This window comes from Chlamydotis macqueenii, chromosome 6, assembly GCF_036417535.1.
Source record: "Chlamydotis macqueenii isolate bChlMac1 chromosome 6, bChlMac1.mat, whole genome shotgun sequence".
NCBI classification, from domain to species: Eukaryota; Metazoa; Chordata; class Aves; order Otidiformes; family Otididae; genus Chlamydotis; species Chlamydotis macqueenii.
The window spans coordinates 7,363,937-7,389,724 of NC_141561.1; the positions used below are offsets into that span (position 1 = coordinate 7,363,937).

Sequence of the window (25,788 nt, forward strand, 5' to 3'; positions counted from 1 at the left end):
ACAAGAGAGACAATTTCAAAAGACACCATCTCATGAGCAGTTCACAGGACAGAGAACATGACGTGAAACCTTCCATCTCTAGTGTGCCGATTCAGATGTGGCTATAAAGCAGTAAATGAGAGCCAGCAATGACTAGGTAGCAATTTAGAGATTTTGAGTTAAACGCTAATTACGTAGTTGGTAGTAAAATACTTCTTTCTACCATTAGTGCTAGTAAACACCAAGTAACCAAACAGAACTGAACAGAATCATTGGCTGGACCACCCCTTCACTACTTGAGCATGATCCCCTGATGTCAGGTTACAGGTACAAGGTACATTATCAGAGCCGTAAAGCAGCTGTCTGCACAGCTCTCTCTTTCTTATTTTATTTCTTCTACGACACAGAGGGAGATGATGATGCTTTTTACCCTGTCCACATTAGATGCAGTGAAATCCAGTTGAAACAAAGAGCTAAAAAACAGACAGGAGAGAAACTTACCTAACAGCAACTGATTTCTCCCTTTGCATCTTGGTGCTGATGCACCATCACCCCACACATTCAAATTCAGATGGTTTTGTTGAGCACATACATACACCGGGCTCTCTCTGACTGACAGAGTTTGTGTGCTATTCACATGGGGCGTCCCGTAAATGGGGACGGAACCTCAGCTGAGCCTCAGACTTACTGCTACTAAGCAGTGTAGTTATTCAAAATTCTGAGGAAGGAAAGCAAGTTGTGCAATACAATTGGATAACACATCCTTAACACCAATGGATAAAACAGGCTACAAAACCAAGTAATTTGTTTTCCTTTGAATAAATGTCAATATACTTTCACTTCCTAAGGGTGAAAAGCGGTGATCTATTTCGCAGTAAGCAGGTATAAGAGCACTTAAATGATCCGACAACCCTACCATAAATGGGCATCACATCTTGATGATTCTGCAATGAAATAATCCTGCCTAAATTTGTGAACTGAACCTTGAACAACAACTTCACGTGTTTCTGCTACTGGGCACTTCCTAGAAGGACTGCAGAAGAGGGAGCCATCCCTCTTACAGGCTACTTCATAGAACAGCGATAAAGAAATCGAGTTAGTATTTGTAAAAGCTGGAAAGAGCTGGGAAGCAGGGAGAGGAATTGAAAAAAAAAATCCTTCTTCCTGAAGGAAATTCAAAAGGACAAAGTCTAACACATTCAACTAAGACACAGTATAAAAGCCTGACTTTTAAGGATCTCTCCCTCCAAAAATCACTGATTACTTTCAAAAGTTTTGACTGTGAGTCAAGATATTACTCATAAGTAAATTTCAGGAATCCAAATCCTACTGAAGAAGTCAACAATATTTTAAAGTACAGATTATCAGAATAATGTTAGCTACAGTTACCATTTGTAAGGAAAAAAGACAATAGGAGAAAGGAGACAGAAATACAGCTTGATAACAATTATAGAAAGGTAACTCAAACAGCAGAAAAGTCTTTACAGAAATAGGAAGAGCAGGAAACTAATTCTAACCAGTTAAGTCTCGGTATGCATTCTATTCAATAACCAGGTATCTTTCATCGTAGGACAGAAAGACAAATTAAAACAGTATCACTATGGTTTTGTGGGTTTGGCTGGGATAGAGTTAATTTTCTGCCTAGTAGCTGGTAGAGTGCTATATTTTGGATTTAGTATGACAATAATGTTGATAACACACGGATGCTTCAGCTGTTGCCGCCTGGGGTTAAACCACAACACACAGGTATCTTCTGCCCAGCAGTCTTCTCATCCCACAACATCTGAAATTCCTCTCTTTTGTTTAGAGCTTTCAAGTTAAGGTATGTCTGTAATGTTACATCATTTAAAGGTACTAATTCATCTTGCTTTGCAAGTTACTAAGAAGTTAGTAACTAAGTTACAAGTTTTAAAAGTTGTTCAGTTATAAACTTAAAAAAAAAATCATCCTATAATTGAAGTTACAGCATGAGCCACTTATAGTAATGGCTCACATCTCAAGTTTCATGGACAGCTGCTCAAATTCTCCCACCTCAGTTATCCCATATTTGGGGATATTCTCCCACCACTTTGTATCCCATATTTGAACTTCCACTTTCTTTGAAATTATGCAGTAAAACACGTTTAAAAAGCAAAACCAGTAGAAAATACACATGACATGTTCTGATGAAATGCTGGGGAAAAAAAAAAAATAAAAAAAAAAAAAAATCAACAAACCTGTCTGCTGTCCAGGCTGTGCCAACGGTTGGTTTTGCTGTGTGTTGTAATGGACAGAAACAGGTCGATATTGTTGACTGGAGTGCGGATACTGATTGGGGGCACAATAACAAGCTGGCATCTAAAAACAAACAACAATTAAAGAGATTCGCTACCTGCAAGTTTATAGAAGGCAGACATCTAAATGCAAAAAGAATCACATGATAAAAGAAAGATGCAACTTATAGAAAGGTGCAACTAATGTTAAACGGTTTAGCGATTAAAAAATACTTGTACTACACAAATTCCCTCTTAAACAGTTTATTTCTTCTGCTTTCACTGTAGAAGTAACAATTCCTAATTTCTACAAAGAAACATCTGAATTACTAGAAAACCATGCAAGACTTGAGCTTTACCAGCTACAGGTAAATAGGAAAACCTGGGTGATTATTCCTCCTCAAGTAAATTTAAGTCTTTCATTTCAAAGCATGTTAGCCAGAAAAAAACCCCAACCCCAGAATAAATGTACACAGCTGCAACTTAACAGTCCCACACCATATAAAAAGCTCATTAATAGAAAGCATGATCCATTTTTAAATATAGCTTTAAGGAGGATGACAGAGCCGTTGTACCTGTGGCACAGGTTGCTGCATAAATCCCTGCTGCTGGAGTACTTGCTGGTTGACAGGGTGGCTAGATGTCGAGTAGCCTGGAGCAGAAACTGGCTGGCCAGAGGGTGGTGGAGGTGGAGCAGCTGCGATGATATAACCAGGCTGCTGTGGGGGCTGGAGGACTACAGTGGACTGGAACATAGCAGTATGGGGTTCAGCTGGATCAGCAGGTGGCTGGCGGGCAAGACTCATATGGCTAAATTGTGACCCTAGGTTGTCTTGCTGTAATAGTTAGGGAAAAAAAAAAAAAAAAGGTACATTCACAAATGTTCATTCAAGAAAAAAAAAGAAGAAATAGACAAGTATCTCAGTAGGTTTCAGATATGTATGTCTCAAATTATTATGCATTAGCAACATCAGCCAAGGAACAACAGGAAAGAACAAGAGGGAACACAGTTGTAAATTATCTTCAGGGCTGACAGCAGGAGAGAACATCCACATTCAGAAACTTCACTCGTTTCACTGCAAATATTTGATTTATGGATTGCATCTGCATCTATCTACTTATTGTAAGAATTCAGTTGTCAAAAATAAAGTCAGAATTTGTGTCACATTTTCTGATTGGACTCCAAAGCTTGAGTGAACACATCTCACTCCAGTTAGAATAGCAGAAGACATTAGCATTGCTAAAGTAATTTTTGGTTTTAAGAGCTCAAGTTAACAAGGCTCTAGTCCCGAGTGACAAGGTACATTCCTCTGACTTGGTATTATACTACAAGCAAGGATTACTTTTTTTTTAGACTGAAATCAAGTAAAAGCTACAAGAAATGTATTCTAGTGGTTACCTATTATCTGTATTTTATTAACATCTGAAACTATAATACTGACTGCGCTGAGCACTGCAGGAGCCCTGTGAAATTTGAAACTTCTATGACTGTAACACCAAGCTCCTTTTCTTTACAAGCAACTTATCATCAAATTATCAACATCTTGGAAATTAAAAGTGATCACTAGTATTGTATTTTTTTTGCTAAACAGGAAGATTTGGTTCATACTTCAAAAGCAGACTCTCCAAACATGGAAGAACACTAAAAATACTTTCAGACCACTCAATCTTCTCTTAGATCATGATGAAAAAGATAGGAGTTAATCAAGAAATATGAAGTGTAAGTTCTGTCTCTTACTGATCAGCTATGTTCACATTTTATGATTAAATTTTATAGTTCTCAGGCTAAAGGTATTCTCAATTATCACTGGAAAAATGAATTTGCACCTAAAATTTTATTTAGAATACCTTTACAGCTTAAAAAGCCCTGTTTTCATTATGGCAACAATCTAACTTGGCCTTTGGCATTTCATTCTTTAATGATGCCTATTAACGCAACTGTAATGCTTTTCTACATTGGATTTTGGATTCTGTTTTTCATAATTCCTAGTTTAGAGAGGAGATGCTGTATTTAATTATGAGGCAATACTACCTCTGAAAGTGTCCAAAGGATAAACCCGAGCAATGCACATTTATTTCTGTCACACTACCAATATGCGTAAACTCTGATCTGATGCGTTTGTCCTACAGTGGTACGTACAGTACAAGCATGATTAACCACTAAAACATGGTATTGCCAATAAATGCATAAACTAGACTTTCCTGGTACCAACTACAGATGTGTTGCATTTAGGTTACGAACCAAGATCACCAATCCTTTTCACTATGTTACCTAAGTTACCATCAAGACTAAATTTTTGAAATTGCCAGCACACTTAGTATTTGAACCCATTTCCTGAACGTGAAATGCTTTGAAACTATTATAGACCTGGAAGGAGTTTTAGTCTCTGCTGTAACAACCACATGGCTAACAATGATTGTGACTCACACTGGAACTACTTGCTACTAACAGCAATTTACTCATATGCTAAACTCATGCAGGAAGCTCACATGGGTTACTTAACCGTTCTCATTTCATTACTAAGGAGGTAAGTTATACTGGCTGCAGTTCAAACTCTGAAATAACACGAGAAGCATGGCTAATAACAAAACACTCTCCGTGAAGTGCAATTCCTTATAGAATTGTATACCTAAAGTACAGATAACAGTTAGAATGCAGTTTTAATTATATGCAGGCTTTTGAATTCAGATAAATCTGTATCTATTATTAGAAAACACTTCTGATTAATGTTGAAAATAATAACAAAATAGAACTCCTGCATACATACTAAAGTAGCTATTGTAGAGCACTGTGGTGGGTTAACATTGGCTGGCGGCCAGGTGCCCACCAAGCCGCTCCATCACTCTCCTATCCTTAGCAATACAGGGGGAGAAAATAAGATAAAAAGCTGATGGGTCGAGAAGAGGACAGGGAAGTCGCTCACCAGTTACCATCACAGGCAAAGCAGGCCTGACTTGGGGAAGATTAATTTAATTTATTGCCAATTAATAACAGAGGAGGATAGTGAGAAATAAAAACAGAACTAAAGACAGCTTCCTCCAATCTCCCTGCTTCTTCCCAGGCTCAGTTTCACTCCCAACTCTTCTACCTCCTCCATCAAGTGTAACAGGAGGATGGGGAATGGGGGTTGTGATCAGTTCACAGCACTTTGTTTCTGCCTCTCCTTCCTCCTCACACTCTCCCCCTGCTCCAGCGTGGGGTCCCAGCCACGGGATACAGTCCTTCATGAACCTCTGCCATGTGAGCCCTTCCCAGGAGCTGCCAGAAATTGGCTCTGACACGGGGCAGCTCCTGGTCTCTTCTAGCAGAAACCATCCCTGCAGCCCCCTTCACTATCAAACATGTATTCATGTTCGCCACATAAACCCAATACAAACATGTATTCATTAGAGTACGAGAGCAGTATGAGGAGTTAGGAAGCTTCAATTTTTGACCTGGACTCTATTTCAGATTCTGCCTTGGGTAACTCTTCTCCTTTACTAGGTTTCAGTTTCAATTTGTCTGTGGGTTTTTTTTGTTGGTTGTTTTTTTTAAAACACAAAAGACTAAGATATTTCATTCCCAGCTTCTAATTATTAAACAAAGGATGCTAGTGAAGTAGGAGTGTTAAGAGTTCTGGCAAAGAGACTAGAAAAAAGTAACCTCCAAAAAACAGCACAGCTGATCCCTCAAAATATATTACGGTTCAGCAGAAGAAAGAGCAGACAGAAAGAAACAAGAAGAAAAGATGGAAAGATGTTAATCTGGAGACATAAAGAGGTACTGATTGGCTAACAAAACAACAGCATTGAAAAGCTGTAACTTTCCAGAGGGAAATAATATATATCTAAATAGAGCCTTAATTGTATATATTTCTGCTGAACTTGAAATGAGCACATTAAAATCTCAGGAACTCTTTTTCCCCACTCAGGTAATACTTTACCGTGAGTGAAAAGCTAGCCAGTCATTACACGGGTATCACACACCACTGAAACAACCAAGCAAAGGTCAGCATCCACTAAAGATTAACCCATGCAGAGAGGAGATGAACAGAAGGTATAATACCACAGAGTATTGCTGTGTAGAGGAGACTGGCAGGAGCGGGGGTGGATAGGAGACTGCAGAGTACTGAACAGGCTGGGAAGAAGGCTGCAGAGGCCGCATAGGCTGAAGAAACAACAGGTTTATAAACATGGTTAACATCAGAGTAAGAGAAGGGAAAACAAAGACAAAGTCTTTTGTAATAGAAAAAAACAACTATGCTCCATTATCAGAAAGAGAATGGATACTTCTTTTTTGAGGAAGTCTTAACGCTAAAGACTGCACAGAATTAAAATGAAAGTAATTTTCAATATCTCAGTCTACCAGCAGAAATACATTTGCTTTATTTGTTACACATTATATTAGCTGTAAGTCAGCAAATTGCTTCTGTTTAACCTTTACCGTTTCTTTTAAAGAGATTTTTTTTAAATTATAAAAACTACACGTGCATTCTAAACACAAGTTGTTTCAAAGCATCTAAAGGCAGAATGAATTTACTACTAACCACAGATTAAAACATATTACTTCCACTTATTCAACACCGCTAAAATATTTTCTGTAGATTGTGGTTATTTGAATATCACAGGTGTCATTGCTGATAATATTTCAGGCAGGTTCAACTCCAGTATCCACTGAGAAGGCAGTAACAGAAGTGAAGTAGCAAAGAATTGGTGAAAAAAAACTGCAAATACCACACACACACTTTTGTCAACTAGATAAGGAGAAAGAGTACAAGTGAGCTTTTTTCAAAACAGACCATCTCGACTGCGGCATACGCAGGTATCCTGTACAGAAGATTTAAGCTAGGAAAAATGAACAAGGATGAAGGTTTATATGAAATTCTATAAATAACTTTGATAAAATTTGAGTACAATTTGAAAATACCACAGGAGACTATAGCCAGTAGCTTGGTACCTGAAATAGCTGCTGTAAAAAGAGGTGGATCCCTCCCTTCCCCTGCCCATACACACTCTGTTTCTTTTCTTCTTCATGGGCTGAGGTCATCTTTAGTCCGGCCTGTTTTACTAAATTGCTCTTGTACAAGACAAGACAGATAAAATATATCCTGTTCTTCAGTGTGCAGTTTTGTAAGCAGAGAAAGCCTGAGCTACCTCTTTTGTGCCACCAGTACTGCTTGTGTGGTACAGTCCAAGAATTCATCTGCCTGAAATATAACCTTAAGATGAGGAAACAAAGATGTCAGTTGGATTAACTCTCTTCCCAGATTGCTGACTGCACTGCTGTTAATGCCAGGGGTAACCATGCAGTGTGACTAAGGACAAAGACAGAACCTCTTTTCCAGAGCAATCTAGGCTTGGTATGTTCTTGACACCGTAACATTTCCATACTAAAGTATTTTCTGTATTTTTAAGACGAGGCTGCCTACCATGCTCAGTTATTAGCAGAACTGACAGTTCCAAGGACTGCGTGCATGGAAAAGTCCAGTTACCCATATCTGTGTACCTATTATTTCTTAACATACGCTTCAACACAACAAACCTACTGATCCCTTGTTATCAGACAGCGATATGATGGTATCAGTCATCAACACGAGCACCACGTGTTTGACATGTGCACCTGTGAGAGGATGTGATTAGCTGCTGGCTGTTGCTGAGGTGGTCCAGGAAGAGGTGGCTGTTGCGGAGGTCCAGGCACTTGGGTCCTAACAGGTTGCTGAGGCATAGGAGGATTGTACACAACTGGAGTGCCATCTGGATTAAGGAATGGCTGACCTGAACAGTGGGAAGAGAAGAAACACAACCAAATGACAGCCAGTTGCAGCATCTAAGTTTGGAGACAATAAAAAGACAAATGTATTTAGCAGTAGGCAAAATGAATAAAATAATACAAACTGAAAATAAGTGAAGTCATACTTATACAATTTATGCCAAATCCCCACAACTACATTTATAAAAGCAATGACTAAACAGGCCTCATTGGACAAACTGCATGCAGTTAAAAAACAAAGCATTTAAGATAAACAAAGATATCCCAGTCTTTAATTAGTGAACACAGATAAATATTTGCTGTACCCTGCTTGTCTTGAAAATTCATTTTTAATAAAGTGGGTTGAAAAGAGCAGGTGTAATAAAGGAAAATCTACTGAAATACTATTTTAAGGACCTTTTAAAAGGCAGTTAAACGAATCTCATTTAATCAGTTTGAACACCAATCAGAACAGCAGAGCTTAAAGGCAAATATTTTGAAAAAGTACACATAAAGCACTGGCTGCAATGGTACTCCCATAACTCCTAATGAGATTACTGGTAAAGGACTCTCTTCCCCTATTCATAGATGAACCGGCTTTTAGCTTTCAGATGAAATAATGCAGTATTTAATAAATTGCAACTTCAATATTACAGCAGAGGACTAATGAAAAAAATAAAAAATAAGGTATTTAAAAGTAAATTATAAACAAGCAGTGGTTTGTTTTTGTGCCTGGGTTGGGAAAAAAAAAAACCAAATCACAGGAAGAAAAGATTAGCTAGCGACGACCTGTGTCTAGCTGCTTAACGACATGTGTCTTGCATTGCCTTATTTTGATGCTTAAGGTCCAAATACTGATGTAAATTTTTCTCTCCTCCAATATAAATGTTTTCTTGTCTGAGATTCTTTCCAGAAAGGTATAAACTGAGACTAAAGCCTTTGCACCCTAGCTGGGGCTCTGTCAAAGTAGACCAATGCTCCTTCAGACTTCTGTGTCCCCACCGTATTTAAGTGCAACTGGCCAACATCAAAGTGTAAAAGTTACTGAAGAGAGGACTGAGGTAATTCATGCAAGAGATGCACAGGAAGCATGAACAGACTTCCTATATTCACTTTAGCTTAACAGGTTTATCTTTAAGGCTCAAGAATTGGGAATGCTCACATAAATAGGGAGCCAGATTTTCTTATTTCCTTCTACCACTTTCTAGTAATCACTGGAGCTTAGCTTGCTGCCTGTAGTGGCTGAATAAGAACTAATTATCGTCTTCAACTACTGAGAATGACGACTCTGTTAACCTAAGGTCACAAGATCCTCTGTTAGAAATGCTGGAGAAACTAATCTCTGTTTTTTGAACTCTGACTGTCATTTGGAACAATAAAGTCAGATGAACAATTACAGAATATGACGACTGGAGTACATTACAAGTGGAAAGTTTATCTGAACCTAGATACTCCTTGTTCTGGAAGTGCACTTGATCTTCTATTAGACACTCATTACATATTAACATAATCTTCTGTTATGATGGACTATTAATGACTGGTTTAAATACATTAAAAATGGCTAAAACGTAGGAAGAATCATAATTTGGAAATCGAGGTAATCTTAATGAATATTAAAGAGCGAAGCCTGCAATTCTGCTGCCTTTTCTGAGGAGGGTGGAAGTACAAGATGCTTTCAGCTGAAAAACCTTCACAACCACTTCTGTTTCTCTGTCCTTCCCTGTTGCTATGAGCAAGTCCCATCAACGTAACAGGGAAAATGACCAACAGCACAGGAGGAAGAAAGTTAAACTAGTCACATGCGAAATATGGACAAGCACATAACAGAAGATAACTCAAGACTCACTATTTTTTAAATTAAAAAATGATCATGTTTTACATGTTTACACTTCCAGGCTGGTGGTATTGTTTCAGTGCCTGCAATATCTGTTCTGCTGTACAGTAGCTCTAACAATTTTGGCATGGTCATGCTCTAAACTCATAACATGAAATATGACAGCCAACATTCTTCATATTTAATGTTGAGTACGAAGTACCCCAGTGTATACAAACGCTAACCCCTCTTATTTTTCTAGCAAAATTTGTTCACTAATCATTGTATTTGCCTTCAGATGGTCAACATCGCCAATGCAAAATTCACGTATAAGAAGTGCAACTACTACATTAGAACTAGAAAAACTAAGTCAGTAGCGCTATTATCCAGAACTTACATCTAAGATGGCAAATACATCCTCTTCCAAATGCAACGGCTATGTATGAAAATCAGATGCTACAGCTAGTCATTTGTAAACCATGTTTTAGCAGGGTTGGTTTAAACTATTCATTTATACAGTAAGGTATTTAAGAGAAACCTGATACTGCATATTGATATGCAGTATCATTAAGAATAATAATTAAAAAAAAATCAAGTTTTGTATACAACAGTAATTGATTGATATAATGGGAAAAAATATATTGATCTATTTCAATGTCAAACTTTTTTAGATATAAAACGATCAGTTTTTAAAATTATTTCTCTTCTAACAACTCTAATAATAAAAATTTAATTTAAAACATCACATGCAGTAATAAAGTCCATCTACAGAATAATGGGAAATATATCCTGAGGTATTTCCTTTTCTAAAAGGAAAACAAATCTTTAGACTAAATTAAAATATAATAAATTTGCCAAAGACTATGATGTGTTGCATAAAAAGTAAATTAAATTTTTGAGGATCTCTTAACTTCTACAGGAAAGTAAAAGCTTGCCCAGAGAATGCTAACTAGTAATTTAATCCAAACAAGTAGTTACACATCTCCTTGCATCTACATTAAGCATCAATTTCCTACTACTTTCTAAAAATATCAATATTGGCCAATTTGCCAAGATTGATTTAATCCTGTTTTAGGATCCTGACAAAGAGAAGTTTAGAAATAGCATGTAATCTCATGCTATTTCTTTCACTTCTATTAAGTCCATGTCATGAGCATAGAGAGACAAGAATATGTTGTGACAAACCAAATGAAGGATGATAAATTCTGTCAAGTCAACATGAACACTTCTTCAAGCCCTCTCCCCTCACTGAAACTGTTTTATACTAGCAATGGGACAGACTTTTCCCTCTCTGAAAAAAAAAAAAGCCAAAACAATTGATTTAAGTTATTCTGCATCCTGGATACTAAATTACAGGATTTTCATATTTTGTGCTCATTACTCATTAAAATTTTACACGTAAGTTAAAACTCTACTAGAGAAAATTAAATGAGTTTACTTGTTCCTTTTATCCTAGAGCCATGCTTTCTTTTTACATTAAATGCACTGAACGAACACAACCACAAAAAAAAATAAAGAGGAAAAAAAAAAAAAAAAGGACAATACTGACATTCAGGCTTATGTAAACACTCGTGCATTTTTGTCCAAGTTCTCAATTGTAACAACAACATCCACAAGCATGTACCAACCTGTTTGAGGGTTGATCAGAATACTGCCAGGCGGTATGCCTGCCGCTTCCAAGGGAAGCAAAAAGAAGCTAGTGCTAGTAGGTGCCACTTGCCCGCTTATGCCACCATCAAAGGAAAGAGAGTTACTAGTGCTGACAGTTGGATAGACGGCAGGCGTGCCATGAGAAGGCTGGCTTAGAGCTGGCACTGGAAGAGGCTGCTGGGTGTGAGAAAGAGAACCCGTGGATGACCCTACACTACTAGAAGACTCTGAACCTAGGAAAGGAGTAATGAGAAATTGTTTTTATCTAGAGACAGAAACATCATGCTCACTTAAAATATATACTTGTAAACGCTTACCCTTAAAGCTCAGCATTTAAGCACATTATTAAACAGTGGCCTTTTCAATGCACTCCTCCCTCCATCTCCCCTGGAATGCCATTACAAGATCCCTTTTGTGAACCAAGGGTCAATTCAGCACTGCTTTGCACTGTAAAGTGAGGCTTTCATATCTAGCTCTGATTTTCTGGACAGAAAATACATGCCTGTACACATGCACATGTGCTCATGTTCAGTTCACCCACAAATCATTTGAGTGACTGTTCACCTACTCCAAGATGATGCATGCACATGTATCAGTTGGACACACCCCAGTGATGCACACACAGCCTACAACTACTGCATACGTGCAGGCCATGGGGTCATGCAGATGTAGTGGGCCCAGTGTCCCTTCAGGTACTCTAGCCGAATTCACATGCTCTGTAGATGTAGCCTGCATGCAAGCAATGAGCATTTTCTTTTCACTACTAGATGTCAGAGATCTTCTCTGACTCATCTGCTGGACAAATCACAGAATACTAAAAAAACTCCAATATTTTTTTCTTCCTCTGACAATTTTCAAACCAATATCAAGAATTCAGTTGGAAAAAGTTATGGCAATATGGCAGCTTTAGCCTAGTTTATGTAACAATTCAAAGTTCAGAAGGGGTATGAAATAGCTGATTGAAAGCAATAATCATTTTACAGATATGAGTGACTGTAAACATTGCAAGGCAGTGGAGAACCAGACCCTGAGCTTCCTGAAAGCCAATGCATGCAGCTAAAAGCAATATGCCAAAGGTCCAATATGGAGAGGCATGTAGAACTGTACTGTTCCTAGACCACCGGATACCTACATCTCTAGGTATACCATTTATCATACTTTTAAAGTCTTTGCTATGATACTTGCAATACTTAGAGACAGAATGTAGTTTAAATTTAAGAACTCTTCCTTAGCAGTCTCTATATAATCTAGAAGAGAAAGCAAGACTCAAAAGGGCTGTGATGAAATTTATCTACTGTTTGAAGTTACTTTGCAGTCCTTCATAAAACTTTCCAATTGTAACCCGTTTACTTGGCTGTATGAAAAAAGAGCATAGCTTGAAGCATTTGCTCATGCTGACTATCAACCTTTTTTCTCTTGCTAGATGAAGTGAAACACAAGTTATTAATAGTAAACTAGGCAACATAGCATATCTCAGCTCTGTAGAACAGTCTTCACTGATCAGAATTACTTTAATTTGTTCACAAGTCTACCCACTTCTAGATTATGTAGAGAAATTAGGCTGAAACCATCACAATTAGAGCAAATGACACCCTTGATCAATATGAACAAACAAAACCAACACATGCAAAATCACCACAACCTGCAACTGCAGTAAAGCAACAACCATCAAGATAGGCATTCTGAACTTTGAATGTTAACTCTCTGAATGCCAAAATAAAGTTTCCAGTGAAATTTTAAGAATCCATTTGTGTTCTTGCAATTTAGAAAACAAAGATTTCTAAGAATGTGTTTTATATATATATTATTGTCAGGTTGCAGTTTATTTTCAAGCTGTGCCAAACAGTACTACTACATTGTTAAATGAAATAACTCAATAAGATGGCACAATTTTACAGCATATGCTGAAGTACCTTGGAATGCAATTTTTGATACAAGTATACACTGGACAGACAAAATTTCTGTTGTACTGCATTAAGATATAGAAGTGTGGTGATATAAGGTAGCAGTGGTTTAAGGGAAAGCAAAAAATTTAAATAGATCCTCATTAGAAACCAGTTTCATAAATAAGATCAAAGCCAAGCATAACACAGGCAAGCAATAATATTCTGCTTTTTTTTATAGTTCTGTTTCAAATTCTGAGGTAATGCATCTGTAACCCACCCATATATTACAAGCCTCAAAATTCTCCTGCAAGATTATCTATGGAATCAAATTATGTTGGCATTTAGAATACAAATATTTACTGATTTTCATTTTTGACCCACAGATCATTTATACCCATATTTACTGAGATTTTGGTTTGACATTAACTACAAGTTAACACACCTTTGAAACCCAGAATCTTATAAAATAAGCATTTTCTCGCAACATTTCTGAAACTTAAACAGTATGTTTTGTTCCACTGATCTGATTTTTCAGGAATCTAAAAATTAAGTAAGCTTTCTAGCCATATCAATTTAAGTTTAACAATAGCACTGAATGATAACACAACAAATAGCTAACAACTTGTAGGCTTTAATGCTGGCTTTTCCTAGCTAGTAGGATTGCAGCACACAGTTTCCTAAGACTGCACAATGCAGCTTTGCCACACTGCAACTAAAGAGTTGAACTCTAAATTTTTATTTTTAATAAAGTCCATATATTGATAAAAATTTCCAGATCCTTTGTATGAAATGAAACGCATTTAGCTTAAAGCGGTTTATAATGCACGTTAAAATTCTACTTCCAAAGTCTAAAGTGTTTATTTAATTCGTTACTTGAATTTTAGCCCTCTGGGGCAGTTACGCGCTACAGAGCTAGGTCTGTAGTCATTCTGTGTATGCAGCACCCACTGCATCCAGAAGGAGCTGGATGCACGGAGCACCTACAAGAGTGAGGCCTCTACATATGTACACATCTGCAACACGCATCGAGCATCAAACCGTCGGGTACTTCACTGCTATGTCACTATGTATTTGTACAGATTTTATTATACCTGTCTTAGACAGCCTGCCTGTGCTTTTGCTGCTTCCAGAGCTATCTCCTCTTGTCAGAACTGATATCCCACTGAAGCTGCTGGCTTTCGTTACAGCTGGCTTCAGATTGCGGATGGAGCTATCAGAGTCGGTGCTGCTCCAGGGACGAGGTTCACAGTACTTCAGCTCATTCTCAGTACTGCTCTGATGGCTGTTGGCTGATCTCCCTGATGTTTCCTTATTGATTCTGTAAGTTATAAACTAAACTTTTAGCACAAGCATCAATTGCAAAATAAGGGAAAAGATAAAAGAAAAAAAAAGAAAGAAAAGAAAAGGTGAAATGCATGCAGAATACTTTAGAATTTTTTTTTTTTTTAAAGAAAACATCAAATACCTAAGTATCTGTCGTCTTTGTTGTGTACTATTAGTTTCTTCCTCCTGGATTCTGTTGACATTTTAATAAGATAGCTTAATATTTATTAAGAAAATAGGAAAATGAAACAGAATTAGACTGCAAATTTGCTTACCTTTTATCAGTGAAATAATTCTCTTGGGAACACAGGGACTGAGGGGCAAAGAAGCGTAGAAATTAATATGAATGGCATCAGAACCGCTACCATAGCGCAGTAATAAAACATGCTGCAATTTGGATTCTTTTGTATTATACATGGACTTTTACAGCATCCTCTTTATATTAAGTTGCCTGAAAACTAAACCTCTTTGGTGGATGTGGGGGGGTGGGGGGGGGAAGGGGGGAAAAAAAATAGACAAAATAAAAAGGGCCATCTGCAGGAGATAAAAAGTTATTAGAATAGTTACAATGCTGACCACTTTGCTTATATCAGTATTTTTCTGAAGTTACAGTTCCTCCATTGGGCTTTCACTGCCTCATGTAACTTCCAGCTGATGTGTGACTTCACCAGTTGGTTGACACCACCTGAGCTGTCTTGTCTTCCGCTTTAAAGTGTGATGTAGAAGATGATGCTGGCTACTGTAATAACTGTACTGAATTCTTTGGGTACAAGTATGCATATGCTAAAAAGCAGACAGAATATACAATCAAAAAGGCTATTACTAACTTCAATTACGTTGTCCTTGACTGCGACTTCTAACATTTGGCACAAAGCTTCTAAGGGTACAATACACGGTAAATGAGTACGCAAAAGGAAAAGGTAATTTTATATCCAGAAGTCCATTCTTTTTGTTTGTAACCAACGTGAACAAAACCAACCAAAACCACACAAACCGAAACACTTTTGGAAAATACTTGGATATAGCAAATTAGCCTCTTGGAGCTCATTACTCTTTCTTCAGAACAAGAATCTAGTTTTGGATGTGTAACAGCTATAGATAAATGTCAGAAAAAGTGGATTATTAGAATTAACATGCAAGACATTTGTTCTGTTTCACTCAATATAACAAAACACAATCACTACTTGTGATTGAATCATAGTTTACAATGTTGTCAAGATAAACTAGATTTCTGACTGAAATTCCACAAATGTGACTACTGTATTATATATACACAAGTGAGAAAAAAACCAATGTTTTGGTTTTTGTTTGGTTGGTTGTTTTGTTTTTTGTTTTTTTTTTTTTTTTTTAAAGTAATTATTGCTCTGAGTAACAACTGAATTATTACAGTACCAAATCTCTGTAACTTAAATTTCAGTAAGGGGCAAAATAATGCATTGGAATAGGTAATGCTATATAATGCACCAAAATAATTCTTGGAAGTTCCTTGAGTTCCATACAGTAGTGACTGGAGAAAACAAAAAATTTTCAGTAACTTCAGTATTATTTAAAACTCACTCAGGCCACACACTAATGATTCTTGTCTGCTCAGTCCCCTTCAGATACTGAAAGCTTCCCAGAAAGAAGTAACTTTTAACAAAAGCCACACACGTATGTATGTGTGAGAAGTATTCATATAAAACACTATAGGATTTTCTTTGATACATACATCTTGTGCAAATATTCTTTCTCTAGCTCTCTGATATTCTTCTTCACGTTCTTCTATGGATTTACTTCTTCTATCATCTTTTAATCGTATTCTCATCTAAATTAAATGATATAGTGTCAACTTCTACAGGAAAATAGTATAAATACACAGTCAAATACAGCAAGTGCAAGGAAATAATCCGTGTGTCTTTACCTGGTTGTCATCTTTATCTAAACTAGAGTTATCTCTTTTAAGGATGTACCGCTTCTGGAAATCATCACTCTTCTCATCCTTTATATGCTCACAAAACTTTTGATCAGGTCTATGAAAAGTCGTTAGAAAGAAAAGATTTATGGTTTTGTAAAGATTTACCATACACAGTGGAAGAAACTGAAATATACTCAAGATTAACATTCAGTATACTTAATATTCTAACTGAAGTGATAGATTTTGGTTGTCCAGGCAATGGAAGAGGTACGAAAAACATAAGATGATGTACCCCTAACAAGTCCTGTTCCTGAAGCATAACAAACCTGCTTTTAAAATCTCTTCCTCCTTCAAAGCTTTTGCTTCAATTTCCAACTAAGGTGGCAAGCAAATCACATGCCTTTGGGGAATCAGAAGTGCTCTTGAATCCAGACTGGTGCCATGCAATGGATATTGGGCATGCATGGGAGTGAAGATAGGTGCTTTCTGCTAGAGCTGTAATACCTCAGAATTCATTTCAAGGGAAAACAGAAGATAAGAAGATAGAGGAGAAAGCATTGAAACTTACAAACTTCTAAAACAAAATTAAATAGAAATAAGTAAGAGAAGAAGAACAGTATAATGCAGGCAAGCAAGAGCTTTACAAGACCACAGTGAGAGGATGAAGCATCAAGTCATATATACTGTTTCAGTATTTTATCTGCTTCATGAAAGAAAATGAGATATTTTGCAAACTGGTTATCGAAAATAGATACCAAGTACCTATACAATAAAACTACTACTATCATAATAAAAGTTCTCAGACAATCAGGAAAAATGTGCCTAATGAAAGACAAAACATAGGTATCCTCTTCTCTATTTCTGCTTCTTTACTCATCACCCAAGACATCTGTATAAATCAGACCTTTTTCTATAAAACAGCCAATCCTAACTATGAATTTACTGGATGCCCAGACATAATTAGCAGGCATTTCAGAGAACCTTTAGACTGTCTTACCTCTTTCTTTTAAAGGTCCCTGAATTTACTGCCCTGCAATCACCAACTTCCCACTCCACTGAGACGTCCCAGTATGCACTGGGTTGTTGATGTCAGTAACATCACTGATCGGCGATGGAGCCGGGAATCTGCCTATGAGGAAAAGGTAAGTTTGGTTTTATTCAACATGGAGCAGATCTCCAAGGTTTTCTTTCTAAATTCTTATTTTATATCCAAAGCGATTTAAAATAAGAATACTGAAAACATTCAGAATCTTAATGTCTGCAGGTTAGATGAAATGCCTGCTAATTAGTAACTACACCTATAGGGGGCTTCCAGAGGCCATAAATTATTTAAATATGGTCTATAAAAAAAAAAAAATGCATAAAAAGGAAGAAACCATCTTTTAATAGTTCTTATTCCATACTTAAAGTGCTAGACTGAAGCTTCAGTCTAGAGGTGCTGGTAGAAGCAAAGGCAACAGATTTGAAGTGTATGGCTTTGTAAGTTAATTTAGATAGAGAATGTATAGCCAAAGCAAAACACACACATGAATATATAATTTAACATATATTTAGGCTCTCTATATTTTTCTAGAAACTTTTGAGGAGGAAACTGCTTAGTTAAGTGCAATTTCAGTGTGGTATGTTATTTCAGTTCTACTGACTCTAAAATTAGAGTGGACAAAGCTCCCCAAAGCTAAAGAGGGCGTACAGAGAGACTGGGATTAGGATGCAGGAGCTGTAAACTCCTCTCTTCATGTTCAAATCATAGAGTACTTATTAAAAAAAATCCCAATAAAAAATGGCGTCAGGCAAATGCTTGAAGTAAAAACTAGAAAGTAGGTGGCATAAATACACCAACAGAGCAGTCCTTTGTCTTTCTGAGACAGAATGAGGAGATAGAATGAGTGCAGGACAGAGAGAACAGCTGAGTCCTTTGAACGAAAATGTCAACTACACATCGGTTTTGGGGTTGCTGTGGCCCCAGTGCTACTTTTTCGGTAATATGGATTTGCCTAGTGGTTTCTCCAAGAACTCCCCAGCCCTCACAGTAAAGTAGCACGCCGTTGTTAACTTGGTTGACACTTCCATTGATGAGATACCCGTCTTCCCTGCTACATTTATTTTATAAGGCCATGCGAGATATGTAAGCAACATTATTCCAACAAAAGCCTTCAATGCCTCAGTTTTCCCAGGAGATTTTTACAGTACAAAAGCCAGAGTGGTGCAAGTCTTGTCCCCTCCCTTCACCAAATCAGAAATGACCCTGTTCTAAGTTAAGGGCAGGTTCTGCTTTCCAAAAGAAACAAAGAATGTACTTTCAAGATTTACACCAGTAAAGTGTACAAACATATAAACAGTTGATATAAATTCATATTTCATGGAAACAAAAAGTTAGCAATGAATCTCTGCAAGAAAACCAAGAAAAATTCTTAATTTAGAAAATAACATTATTTTTTCCCCTAAAAGTTTAAACATGAAACAGATCACATGATTACACAGCACTGGAACTCAAACGCTCAAGATCTTGCAGCTACCTCTCCCTGCTGCATGGTTCCCAATGACCTCTGCTGCTACAGATGCAGCATCATTGCATTATGTACCCCAGGTGTTAAATCTACGCACCAAAAAGTTTCTTCAAGACTTTCACACTTACATTCTTGTATTGCTAGTTTTATTTACTATGACTGACTTCCCACTCTGGTCCACGTTGTGCTCTAATCCAAAGTAAGCAGCTACCCTGTGCAACAGCATTCTATGGTAAGATGTCATTGGGGGAAACTTTTTTCTTGGAACTCTAGAAGAAAGGAATAGTAGCTTTATTAAATAAACAAGAACACTCTTGAATGCTTTTTTCCTATAAGAGTACAGTACTTACTCATTATTACCAATGAAATCTAAAATTTCCTGTTCTAATTTCAGCAGCATCATTCTGTCCCTGAAAATAAAAACACAGCAACTCACATATGAGACACTCCAATAACTGCAGCTGTATTCATCTTAAGAATACACAGATAGATCTGCGATTAAGGGATGATGACAGACTGTAAGTAGGACCACCAGTTGTCAAATGCAGTGCTTTTAGGACAAAGTATTCATTTTTTCACTAGCCTATATTTCATTGACCCCGGCCTACTGAACCATGCTGTTCTCATCTCAGAAACCAGAATACAGAGATCCTCCAAGTAATCTCTGCCCAACAGAAAGTGCAGTCATTGAGAAGAAAGTCTCAAGAAGAAGGAAAAGCTATGACTAGGTTGTTTCTTGTTGGCTAGCATGGGTAGTAAGGTTTGCAGAGGCCTGAACCAGCCCTTGGATTGTGAAGCACATCATGGGACCATCAAGAGACAGTGACTGAATACTGGTAACAGGAAGCACTACTACAACATAGCACCAACCAAGTGGTTAAAAGCTGGCACTCACTGCGGTGCGATGAGGTATCAATGGAAGATTAAAAAGATAAAACTCAAGGTGATAAAAATGAACATTAGCTGAAACATCTTAAACAAGAGTCTTAAAAATGCTTATGCCAGTTCCCATAAATCATTAACGTGTAATGAAATTAACTGTCCCACTGTTCATAATGCACATCTGCACATCAGATGACTAAGCTTCCCTGTTACTGTAAACCCACAGCAGACCTTCACCTACAATTTCTTATTCTCATGGGGATGCTTTATGACTTCAAATAAGAACAACATAAGAGTTTAGCAGAGGTCTGTGCTTTCTAATTTTACTCTATAGAACGATATAGCATTGGCCCCTTGTTATAGCTCATTTTATGTTTTTTTTTTTTTGCCAATAAAATGGAATCCTAATACATTATGACATTGGAAATCCTAACTATAATATTAATGAATAACAAATAGCATGTGCGCCAGCAGCACGATTCCACTGAGTTAATTTCTTGCCTTGTGTGCGTAGCTACAGATCTAGTATGAAACCCTGTTGTGGCAAAGAATAAACAAGAAACGCAGCAATGTACTGCAAACCTCAAAGCAGCAAAACCACATCAACTCTGTTGTTAACAAATTATGGACTTGAATCAGATCAGGTTTGGTTTCTGATGTGCAGAGTGAAGATGTGTATCTCTAACTACGACTATATGGTACAGACTAAAACAAGTTCCTTTGTCTATACATTCATGCAAGGCAAATTAAGAGAAGACAGTTTAGTCTCTAAGAAGCAGATGCTGAAAGAGTTCAAGTTTTAGAGACATAGTATGAGAGTCCCTTCAGATAGAGACCCGCACACAGACAACTCATTATTTGCTTATTAAGCACTAGAAGTTTTTAAACCATTTCAGTGTCCTGAATCTCTGTTCATATAAAACACAAATTATAGTGGATTGGTGCTTCAAATAGCCTGTGCAACAAAATCTCATCCTAAATAACTGACATACAGTGTTAGACATGGAGGAGGGGATAACAAAAAACCAACAGGTGGTGTTACACCTGAAACAAGGTGACAAGGAAAAATCCCAGAAAGTTGAGATTACTGATGCTTACCTGGGATTGTTTTTTAATGTATTTACTAAAAATTCATGAAGATCTATACCAGTGGAATCTGTGTATTCTTGGCTGGAATCTAAGGAGGAGGAAGAGAGCAAAATTACATTTTGAAAAACATTAATACTATTTTTTTTTTGACAATTACAGCTGAACATGGTATTTATGACTCAATACTATATAACTATTAGGCATATTATTTCCAAAATTAAACACTTCTGGTTTCCAGGAAAAAGGCTCACAAGTAAAAAAAAAAAAACCAAACCCAAACAAAACAGAAAACCCAATAACACTTCCCATAATTAAAGCATACTACAGAAGCAGAAGTTTCAGTAACACTGCCAATCTGTGACAAATTGCTATATATTTTGAAGCAGTGTGTCACCATGAGTCACCTGATTTCTCAATATCCTACATTGCACTGCTGTATGCACTTCCATGGACCAGCAGCTCTTCTACAGAATTAGTAGATGTTGCCTGAAGAAATATTGTCATTCAGAATGTAACAGTTTAACTTTCACAAATGTTATTTTGTATTATTAAAAATCCTTGCTCTGTTGGGCTTTGTTTTCACAACGTAATGTTTACAAGTTTTCAAAAAGAAGTCTCACAACCTTCTGTCTCCTTTCTGGTTTCAGTGAAACAAAATATTCAAAGTTACATTTTATTCTCTAACACCTATCACTGAAAGAAATTATTTAACACCAAATCTGTCCTCACATGAGCACCTTCCAGAGCTCCAGGTCTTACAAGTAAAAGCTAGAGGTACTTTAACAATATTTTTGGAACTAGATTTCTTCCAGGCCTTACTTATGTGTCAACCTAGTCTCAAGTTAGGCACAGCTCAAACTGAACGCCTACATAGTAACTGTTCCAGGTCTTTTTGTGGTCAGTACAAGAATGCAGTGTTCTGGTTTTGTTGGGTGAGGGGGGGCCTAAGGTGGCAGCTTCTGTAGGAAACTGCTAGAAGTTGCTCATCTTTGTTCAGTGGACTTGGCCGGGCCTAGGGTGGACCCGCTGCTGGCCAAGGCCAAGCCAACTGGTAGCAGAATGTCCCGTGATAACGCCTCTGCGATAACGTATTTCAGAAGGGGAAAACAGAAAAAAAAAAAAAAAAAAAAAAAAAGAGAAGATGTGAAGCAGCTGAGTGGGGGCAGAGAGGGGGAGGTGCAGGCCTCATGGGCCTTGCAGGCCTCACCCTCTGGCCTCTCGCCAGGCGCCTGACTGGGCCCAACTCGGCCCGGCCTGGCTGCAAGAAGTGGAGAGGAGATGAGAAGTTGAAGTGAATAAGATGTAAAAAGGATCCTGAGAGGCATCTGCCAGCCTGTTGTGAGGAACAGCTGCAGACGCCAAGGTCAGTGAAGAAGGAGGGGGAGGAGTAATGCAGCTCCTGGCCAAGATTCCCCTGCAGCCTGTGGTGATGACCATGGTGGAGCAGGTTGTCCCCCTGCAGCCCATGGAGGTCCACGGAGGGGCAGAGATCCACCTGCAGCTCAGGGAGGACCCCACGCTGGAGCAGGTGGATGCCTGAAGGAGGCTGTGGCCCGTGGAGGGCCCGCTGGGACAGCTGTTCTGGAGGGACTGCACCCCATGGAAGAGATGACCCACGCTGGAACAGTTTCACGAAGGACTGTGGCCCGTGGGAGGGACCCCACGATGGAGCAGAGGAGGAATGCGAGGAGTTCTTCCCCTGACGATGACACAGCGGCGTAAAACAGATGAACTGACCGCAACCCCCATTCCCTCTTCCCCCCTGTGCCGCTCGGGGTGGGGGAGAACGTAGTAGAAATAATGTTAAGCCCAGGAAGAGGGAGGGGTGGGGGGAGGTTATCTTGTTCCCTGTCTTGTTCTCCTGCTAGTTTTAGAAATAAAAGACTAGTTTTCCCTAAGTCGAGTCTGTTTTGCCTGTGATGGTAACTTTAAGGATTTCTCCCTGTCCTTTATCTCAAACCCCGAGCCGTTTTTCTTATATCATCTCCCCCTGTTCTCTCAGAGGGTGGGGGGAGTGAGAGAGAGAGACTGCGTAGTCTGGTCCCGATCAGGGCTGAACTACGACAGCAGTCATTGCAAATTAGCTTCTATTAGCAATGAGGGGACTACTGCACAAAGAAGAGTAGGATTCATTGGAGACAGAATCTATGCAGGCTTTTTCATCAGAAGCAACAGTGCCGGCAGCCCAGCTTCTTGGCATAGTGGGAAACCAGGTGACCAAAGTGTCCAATTTTCAAAAATGAGATCTAATTTTTTTTTTTCCTGGAGAGAATCCAAATCCACCTGAGGACAAGGAATCTCTAGTTCGCTAAAGAAGAATGACAGTGAGTTCCTTTATCTGCAGAGCTCCTTATGCTCTCAATTGTGTTCACGTATTATCAAGAGAGTATAAATGAAACCAAGCAAGCATTTATGGTTTGAGATTACTTTCGAACCTGAGGAAGGGAAGGAAAAAAAAAGGGTACGCCTCATAAAACAACTGGAAGATTTAATTATTATTTACTTTAATTTTCTTAATTTGCAAGTGAGCAGTAATTTAGTTATCATTACTAAAAGACTGATGCTTAAATTCCATTATTTTCTATTTTGGCACATCCTAAATTGGGAAATAATTAACCTCCAGAGGAGATACGGGGTGAATTTAAACCAGCTACCTCGACATTAGGCATTTTGTCACTTTGCTCTCAATTCTTCATCATTACGTAAGATGTTGGTTTGCCTTTTTTTTTTAAGGGTGGATGGGGGTGGGGTTCGGTTTTGGTTTTTTTTTCCTTAATTTTAGAAGGTGGGCATGTACTTTAAAGGTTGAGCAAGTTCGCTCTGAACAACCTATTATTTTAAGTCATCATTTCAAAGACTGAGATTTCTAAATGCAGTTAAGTTCTCCATCCCAGTGCTTTTTCTTTCACAAATACCTGGCTGCTAGCCGGGACAAGATGCACTGCAATGCCACGTGAGGAAGGCCTCATGGAATTGAGGGACACAAGATTGACAAGTGCTACCTGTCCCAAAAAGAATTCTAGCTTTAAAGATATTTCCTAAGCATTGGTCTATCTAAAATATATAAACAAACATTCTGGATCATTTGCTTAGAGCAAGAGCTGTACAATGTTTTGCCAACTTAAATGCATGAAGTCCTCAACCTTTAGGAAGTATTACAAAACATGGGCAGAGACAGGCTTATGCCATTAATTTTGTAGTTGTGTTCCAAGTTTAAAAAATTAAGGTTTTTAGTAGATAGAATAGACCTTCAATCCAGAATGCAGGAATAGTAAAGTGAAAACATATCAGAACAAGCACAAAGGTAATTGTCATTTTCACTTAAGTTTCACCAAACTTGTAACAACAAAGTCTAGGAATAAGATAGTAACTTCTACTGACTAGTAAAGTTGGTTTTCCAAATAACACTTGGACACAACTGAGGCAACACAATTGCTGTTATTGTGATCTGCATAGCTACACAGGTAAGAAAGGAAAAGCGTTTGCTGGAGTATGTGTGTCTGATGAAACCTCGAAAGCACCGTATCCTCTGGGAACAATTCCTTCTCCAGCTCAAAGATGTCTGATTTATTTGCTCACTTTGCTAAAAAAGAGCAATGTTTATGCAGTGATGTCCTGAAAGCAAACTGCATTTTCTGTAAATATTCTTTATCTCCACAGTACATTTAAAAAGCGTAATGACAGATAGCAAACCTCTTGACAACATTTTTCTGGATAGTTTATCACTGGATTTTTCCTTTTCCGTTTCATCTTTTGCAGGCTTTTCTTCTTTTTCAAAAGACTGTGACAACTGGATCTGAATTTTCTCCTGTCAAAAGTAAAAATCAGTCATCATGGAAATTATTTCAAACAATACCTGCAGGAGAACTGTTTTGTACTCTATTACCTGAAAAAAATTAAGAAGTAACAAGGAAAATAATTGCCTTCATATTCTTTCTAATCCCACATATACTTTATGCAACCACAAAACACAATTATTTATCAGCAAATCAAGAACTATAGAGAAGACAAAGTGCCATACACATTTTAGAATTTACACACACTTCCAGGCCCTGAATGCTATTTCAAAATGAATCTGAAGTATCTTGTTTGATACACATAGGAAAATATTCCAGTTTTTCAGATGTATAAGTTTATACAGCTTTACATTTTTAAGTAATGCACGATCCACAATGCTTTTTTTCCCCCAATCTTCACAATTCTTGACTATAAAAACTTGTTTCAAGTTTCAGTTTGGTTTATATCAAAAAGAAAAAAAATAAAATAAACATTACAATCATTCTCAGATCCACAAAAAAGGGAAACATTTACAGTATGATGTATCAAGGCAAAATTTGCAAATCTTACTGTTATCAAGACTTAGATTGTTAACTTCCTTTAATGTTCTGACAGAGTAGCTTTGTGTGTATATCATCTCAAAATCCACAATTTTATCCAGGTAAGTGAGCTATCATAAAACATCTTTCCCAAATACAGCAAAAAAGAGCTTCTCTTTTAATTTATAGTGACATAATGGCCCCTTAAACAGTGGAAGACTGTAATTTGTTTTTCACCCCTCTTTTTAACAAGACTGTCAGTGAAGGACTAACATATTTCAGACAGTAAAACCAGAGGAGGTAGGGGGAAATGGAGACACCATGTGTCTATATGACTCAAAGAGAAGCGGCAAATTCCTGTTAAAGCAACACTCCCTCATTACTTTTTATCTTGAACTCCCTCAAATGCCAGTTTTGCTCTCCTAAATGCCAACTGCGTTGATGCTGTCACCCCTGCCACTCAAGAACA

At 37.8% G+C, this 25,788-nt stretch overlaps 1 protein-coding gene across 14 annotated transcripts in view; it reads right to left on the reverse strand.

Moving 5' to 3' along the window:
- Nucleotides 1-25,788, reverse strand: part of R3HDM1 (R3H domain containing 1) — a 54,566-nt gene that overhangs the window by 14,599 nt on the left and 14,179 nt on the right. For 6 of the 14 annotated variants that reach the window (XM_086750305.1, XM_086750302.1, XM_086750306.1 and 3 more), the window contains 14 exons: nucleotides 24,697-24,811; nucleotides 21,013-21,091; nucleotides 19,383-19,442; nucleotides 19,161-19,301; nucleotides 16,532-16,640; nucleotides 16,340-16,435; nucleotides 14,907-14,944; nucleotides 14,774-14,824; nucleotides 14,400-14,626; nucleotides 11,401-11,655; nucleotides 7,831-7,985; nucleotides 6,277-6,378; nucleotides 2,807-3,067; nucleotides 2,196-2,316 (listed from right to left, as the gene is read on the reverse strand). In XM_086750305.1, the coding sequence (XP_086606431.1) occupies nucleotides 2,196-2,316; nucleotides 2,807-3,067; nucleotides 6,277-6,378; nucleotides 7,831-7,985; nucleotides 11,401-11,655; nucleotides 14,400-14,626; nucleotides 14,774-14,824; nucleotides 14,907-14,944; nucleotides 16,340-16,435; nucleotides 16,532-16,640; nucleotides 19,161-19,301; nucleotides 19,383-19,442; nucleotides 21,013-21,091; nucleotides 24,697-24,811 (1,810 nt within the window). The remainder of the gene's footprint in view (nucleotides 1-2,195; nucleotides 2,317-2,806; nucleotides 3,068-6,276; nucleotides 6,379-7,830; nucleotides 7,986-11,400; nucleotides 11,656-14,399; nucleotides 14,627-14,773; nucleotides 14,825-14,906; nucleotides 14,945-16,339; nucleotides 16,436-16,531; nucleotides 16,641-19,160; nucleotides 19,302-19,382; nucleotides 19,443-21,012; nucleotides 21,092-24,696; nucleotides 24,812-25,788) is intronic. The other 8 variants (XM_086750307.1, XM_086750299.1, XM_086750310.1 and 5 more) reach the window with 6 other exon arrangements.